The sequence below is a fragment of the Lottia gigantea genome (assembly GCF_000327385.1).
Source record: "Lottia gigantea unplaced genomic scaffold LOTGIsca_78, whole genome shotgun sequence".
Taxonomy (NCBI): domain Eukaryota; kingdom Metazoa; phylum Mollusca; class Gastropoda; family Lottiidae; genus Lottia; species Lottia gigantea.
In genome coordinates, this window is record NW_008710601.1 from 565,276 (window position 1) to 571,893 (window position 6,618).

Below are 6,618 nucleotides of genomic sequence, written 5' to 3' on the forward strand. Positions count from 1 at the left end.
TAAGATTTAATAGATACATTACATAGATACCCCAGAGGACATAACATCAACATGCAATATCACATTTGTTCACAGAAGTTTTCATAATTCTTTCGAAAAGTTGGAGGAGGCTGAAAAGTAGAACGTTTTTTAAAAGTACTTAAAATGGGATCTTTAAATGTTGGCAAAAAAAGGACAAATTATGATTTCGATTTTGAATTTTGATGACTATTTCTTTAACAATTAAATTAGTATATATTTCAACAAAGAGTTAAAGCAAATCTAATCATAAGAAAGGGTCATGAAAGTCTAAGGAGAATTCATAAGTATTGCATAATAATGCTTATTTGAATATACTTATCCATGTACTAAATTACTTATATATACTGGTAATTCTATCATAGATTTAGTTTTTATGACAAGTAGACTTGTGTTATTCTTCACATAATATATTTATTCAGACGTCAATGTTTGTCTACCTACCTACATACTTGAGTGTAAATATATATGTGTGAAAGTGAATTGGATTGTGATGCTTTTTCGTGCATCCTTTGCAATATTTCTGCAGAATACTTTAACTGTGGTACTCTATTAGCCGAATTGAGAATAAAAAAGCTTCTGATCTGTGCATCGTTAATAGATTACTATTTTCATGGATAAGGAATTTTGATTTGTGTTTCTTATGAAGGATATAATTATGTTCCAATAGTTTTGTCTGTTTATGGATTATTATTTTTGACCAATGTATTTTGCTGTTGTATCCTCTCCTGCAGATGATTTGGTGAGTTCACATATATATTTCAATTACTAGATTATCTGATGAGTTATGTTTGTAAAATGTTTGGGTGTGTCTTGGTATCACTGCATCTATTCCACAATAACATCTGTTAAACTTTGATGTTATCATTGTAACAAATTTTAGTGTGTGAAGGATTTCGTGGACCAAACTGAAAATTTTGAAGTATAAATCTATTAAATCATGTAAAAGTTTCACAAAAAGTCATATGGTAAAAAATTGCCATAAGTGCACATTTTCATTCGTCATCTTTCTGACTCTTCCCACTACTGAATTACTCTTACAAAACTTTTGATTCTCAATTTCAATGGATTGACTCATCAGGAAGTATTTTTGTTTTGTGCTTTGATTGGTCTTGACCCCAAAATTCTCTCAGAAATGGCCCAATCAGTGTAACATCAGTATGAGAAATTACCGCCCAATTCCAACCAACCAAAAGTATATTGGCAATTGATCTTTTAAAGATCTAACTAATTTGATTCAGGGACATTTTTTTTTGGGACAAGGGATAAGGGATAAGCACTCCTCTGAAAGATAAAGCGAATTTGAAATAATGAGCCCTACAAACAATATTTCATTTTTCTGTTCAAATAGTTGCTAAAATATCTGTGTCTATGTCAATCAAATACATGGCTGATAAAATCTTTAATCATAACTTCATAACCTAAATTTATACTTCTATTGAATAAGGTTTTATATTAAGGTTAGATTGAATAAGTAGTGGTATTCAGATATAATAACACTGAATAATGAAGGTTACACCTCATTTCATTTCTAAATTAACTTATATTTAAAGTAGAATATGTAGTAGATTTGGAGTGTTTAAAAACCACTTAAAAATTTAAAGAATTTCTTGTATAGAAATCCGACATTTTTCCCTTGGTGTTTTTTTATACTTCAGTTATGTTCATACCTTTATTTATCTAGTAAACCAATTGCATCATTCATTGTAAAGACATGCCTCAACCAATATGAAGATCTGTGAACCCTACTAACTCAACGCTTCCCTTTTTGTGGCAGTGGAATTCCTCAGTTGGTTGCCCAACTCGATTGTTGGCATAGTGCATGGATTGAAATCCACCTTAAAAAAACAATGATTATGATGCCAATGTCAATGCTTTTGTCAGCCATTTGAATATTATTTTGATGTTAAATTACTTTCATTCAACTATTCAATTTTGTATTTGCTACAAAGTAGACCATGATCAAATTGCAACAATGGCGATTTTAGACTCCCAGGTACCATCTAGCCAGAAATCTAGTTGCTTTAAGATTCTACCGGTTGCAAAGTTAATATGAGCTCACTTTAAGAATGTAAAAGTACATGTAGCTACTGTTTTTACAACATTCTCATCTAATGTTATAAATTCTTCATGCTCTAATGAATGAAACAGACACTACTGTTATAGTACTTATAGTATAGTAAATATTAATCTCTGCCATTCCTGATTTTCATGGTACTACAAAGTAAATATTAGTCTCTGCCATTCCTGATTTGGTACTTGGTACTACATAGTGAATATTAAACTCTGGCATTTTCGAGTCTTTTGATACATAGTACCTTCAATGTCAAATAATACTAACAAACAGTATTTCAAGAAAACTTAGCGACTCATCCTTGCTTTTGATGACTGCTCACAAACCACAATATTCTTGGCATTGGTTTATCATTTTTGTTTACTCTTGGCATTGATGCATCTTGATATGTTGATGGAATGAAAATAAACAATAGGAAAAACTTGATCCCTTGGAAGTTGGAAATTTGAAAATAGTGTGATAATTCCACTCTCTTGACAGAAATTGTCTTCATAGCAGCATTCTGTAGTCTGTCATCACTAACAAAGGAGCACAGAACTATGTAAAACTGTATTACATTTGAAGGTATATGTGTGGGTTCAAAACCTGCTGAGAGTGTACATAATAATTTGATAAATTAGTTCAAAGTTAAACATTCAGGTATAATTTCAACTTGAAATATATTGAGTTATCAGAGACAGACTGACTCGTGCCAACACTTAAAACAGATGGATATCTTTTTAGTGTAATTGATATGATGTAAGAAGTGGTAGCGTTCACCAAACCTTACTATATAGTATACTTCTTACAAGTTAAAACAATAAATGTACCTATTACTGATATCTGTCTGCCTTCTTATAAATAATTTAGATGTAATTAATGTCTTAGATTATCTTAGTATTATACTTTAAGTACATTTTTGGTATCATTAGTACATACCATTTCTATATATGTAACTATTTAAAGGGACAAGTGTACCATTTTAGGGAGTTGATTTTGATCTTGAATATATGTAAATAGTTTTCAAAAGTACTAGAAAAGTTAGAAAATCGCATAGTTCCTTCAAAGATATCTCAAACTAGGAATTTTACTTTCTGTTTCTATATGTCTTTTCTATATATCACAGAGTATCTTAAATGACGAGTCCTCATTTTAACATTCAAATGCAGATAATTCTGGACACACATGTATTTGAAGGCTCCAATTTCGATCGTGAGTTGTGAACACTATTACTGATAGGCTTAGCTAAAAAATTCCTGTTTTTGAGACTAAAGTATGGTTGGTCAAATAAAATGGTGCATCTCTACCTTTAAGACTCTTTTTACTATCATACTTTTACAATATAACCTGTATACAGTAGGCCTATTGGGTATCTAGTAACTACCTTATCAGGAACCAGAAACCACATAATCATTTGACTTATCTCATCCTTATAAGTCTAGCCACACCACAATGTGGGATATTTTGATTGAAAAAAAACCCAGTTTAAATCTATTAAACTTACCAGTAAATACAACCAAAATCCGATTAGTATTTTCATGTGATAAGTTAAAAGTGCAACATAAATTAAGTCACTTAAAGGAACACCTTCACTATCTGTTCGACCAATCATACCTTAGTTTCAGAAACAGGAATTTTTTAAGCTTACATAATCAGTAATAGTGTTCACAGCTCATCGTCGAAATTTGGGCCTTCAAATCCATGTGTATCCATAATTATTCACCTTTGAAAGTTAAAAATTCGAATTTTAGTGAAACTATGCGATATATAGAAAACACATTTAATAGGAATAGATAGTGGAATTTCTAATTTGGGGTATATTTGAAGGGATTATGTGATTTCCGTGCATTTTAGCACTTCTTAAGACTATTAAAACACTATAAAGACCCAAATCAATCCCCGAAAATGCCGACTGTTCCCCTTTCATTGAAACCATGGTAATGTTATAAGTTAATCAGACATGTTTTTCCAGAAAGATCTTCACTTGTGCAGCTTACAGCATATAAGTTCCATATTTTACTCATGCTTATCAAATATTTCTTGTATATTTTAGGTAATCATTAAAGTATATATTGAAGATGTAGGACAGCATTATGTAGAAGTACCCATAACACCTAATACTTCCTGTCAAGATGTTGTTGATTGTACTAAAGAACCTGGTAGAGAATCAGGATATATTGTGGTCATTAAACAGGGTACAGGTTAGTTGATTTTGTCTTATGGCTTCATTAGCCCAATTAGGTGCATGTATGAGGAGGGGGGGACTCGAAAGTGTATCTTTTCAGATCAAGTGACGCTGATATAGTTGAAACACCCATGCCTCCCTCCAGAGAAAGTGCCTCTGGTTCTAATTTCAAAATCTTGAATCATTCAATGGTCAGTTGATCTGAAAAGAAACAATGCCATTAGTATCAGGAATTGTTGAATTTAATTTATACCAAGTTTCATTCCTGTGGTATAACTACTTATGAGTTAATCACTGCACCCCCTTAATACAATTCCATTGCTCAAATTGGCCAATGGTGGTTTATTTGGATTTTGTTCAATAACAATTTGACACGCAACATTTTGAAACTGTAGCAGCTAAATTCTTATCTATAACAATATATTTCTGTGAATACAATAAAATTAAATATTCACTGTGAATATGTGAAATATCTATAAAAATTATAAGACCAAATATTCAAATTTAAACAATTTAATACAACTTTACAGAAAATTTGTGTGGTTATTTTCTGCATACTATTAATAAAACAACATCCGGGTCATTCTTCGAGAAACCCGCCAAGGCTGTTAAACACATAATTTTGCAGTTTTTAAACTACCCCCCACCTCCCCTTGCCTCCCTCCTCTTTTTTACTTATTATAATTTTGATTCAATTTGTTTCTATAAATGCTTTAGTGAATTTGAATCCTGTTGGGCGTATTTTATCATTATTGTGTTTAGTCCAATAGGAATATGAGCATTATTAGATATTTGAGTTGTTTTATGTAGTGTAAGTTTTACACCAATATTTTATGTTTCTCATATTCTTGTGGTCATGCAAAATAAATGACATTTCACACCATCAAATTGTTCTGATATGTTTGACGGATGTGGGGAGTTGGGTGGAGGACACAAACAACTTTACAGAAAATTTTGTAAAATGAAGATGTTTTATATATTTCAGAACATATTTTATCATATAATGATAATATTTATAGTTTATTACAATTACAAGGTAAAGAAAAAGAAAATTTAGTATTTGTACTACATTATGGTAGTGTTATATATCAAGATGATATGGCAGATTTACCATCAAGTAAGTTTGAAGTACTGATAATTATTTTATTATATATTGAATATATTACTGTAACTTTATGATAAGTAAATATAAGAAGTCAAGTTTTTTTAAAATTTCTATGTGTTATCTAGAAAATGCATGTGGCGAGAGCCTTTATCCGGTCTAAAGAGAGGGGAGAGGGAGGCTATTGATGACATAATACAGACATTTATGCGAGTGAGAAATTTATTTTAGAAAACTTTAATGATAATCATCTATATAAAATTATCAACCATGAATGGTTGTCATGAACGGCTTACAGCGAATGACATCATAATTCTTGAGCAAAGGGTTGTTCTGAAGATTAAGAAAGCCAAATGATTTTTATTTTAGGGTCCTAAAAAAAAAGTTTTGGGCCCTATATTTGTAAATCGTCGCACAACAAAACCATATGATACTTCAAAAGGTTAAAATCTGTGAATTAAAATTCATGAAATTCCTAATGTAACCGAAATTTCACTATGTAACCGTTAGTGGTAACAATGTATATAATATAAACAAGGTTAGGTTAAAGAGTTCTTTATAGAATGAATAATGACCCATTGTTTTCTTTTATTTATATTGGACTTAAAAATAATTACTTAGTTTGTTTTCACTCAACTCAACATATACTATCTTTATTTCTGAAGATCTATCTGTTTATAGTCTATCTTTATCTAGATGTTTAATGACTGCGAGGTGTTGGTTCTGGGTGGTTAATGTCTTATGAACTGCGCTCTTTCTTTTGTCACATTCTTTGAAATTTAATGATCATTACATTAGATCATTCTTTTCTGCTTCCAATGAAGCTATCAAAGATGGAAATGCCTTACAGTTTGCAATGGGGAAAATCTTCCTTTAAAATAACATTTATATTGCTGACTGACTGTGCATTTTTGGTGGATAACTTCTCTCATCCTTGATCTGACAACATCCTTCAAGAATATGGTAACAACTTTGTGACTTAATCATCACTTAATTGTCACTAAAATTATTTTGGATAGTGTTTGTTAGATTTAACTCCCTTTATGTAGGTAAATATATTATAAAATAAATAAGTATATCACACAAGACGGTCAGTTGTGATAAAGGTGTGGAGATTTTCACCTTCAACAGACCTGAAATGAAGATCAATCAATATAGCAGGTTTCTCACGTTAATACATGTGTATATATGATTGATATCTACTTGTAAATATGATACGTATGATACATGATACATCTGATACATGATATTGGCTTGTGA

The 6,618-nt window shown here is 30.8% G+C and overlaps 1 protein-coding gene across 1 annotated transcript; it reads left to right on the forward strand.

The window, feature by feature from the left end:
• Positions 1-1,993: 1,993 nt before the first annotated feature.
• On the forward strand, positions 1,994-5,735 carry LOTGIDRAFT_168690 (hypothetical protein; the record flags this gene model as incomplete). The annotated part of the gene is made up of 4 exons (XM_009066580.1): positions 1,994-2,014; positions 4,125-4,272; positions 5,242-5,373; positions 5,728-5,735. The coding sequence occupies 4 exons, from the start codon at positions 1,994-1,996 to the stop codon at positions 5,733-5,735; spliced, it is 309 nt and encodes a 102-aa protein (XP_009064828.1).
• Between the last annotated feature and the right edge of the window lie 883 nt (positions 5,736-6,618).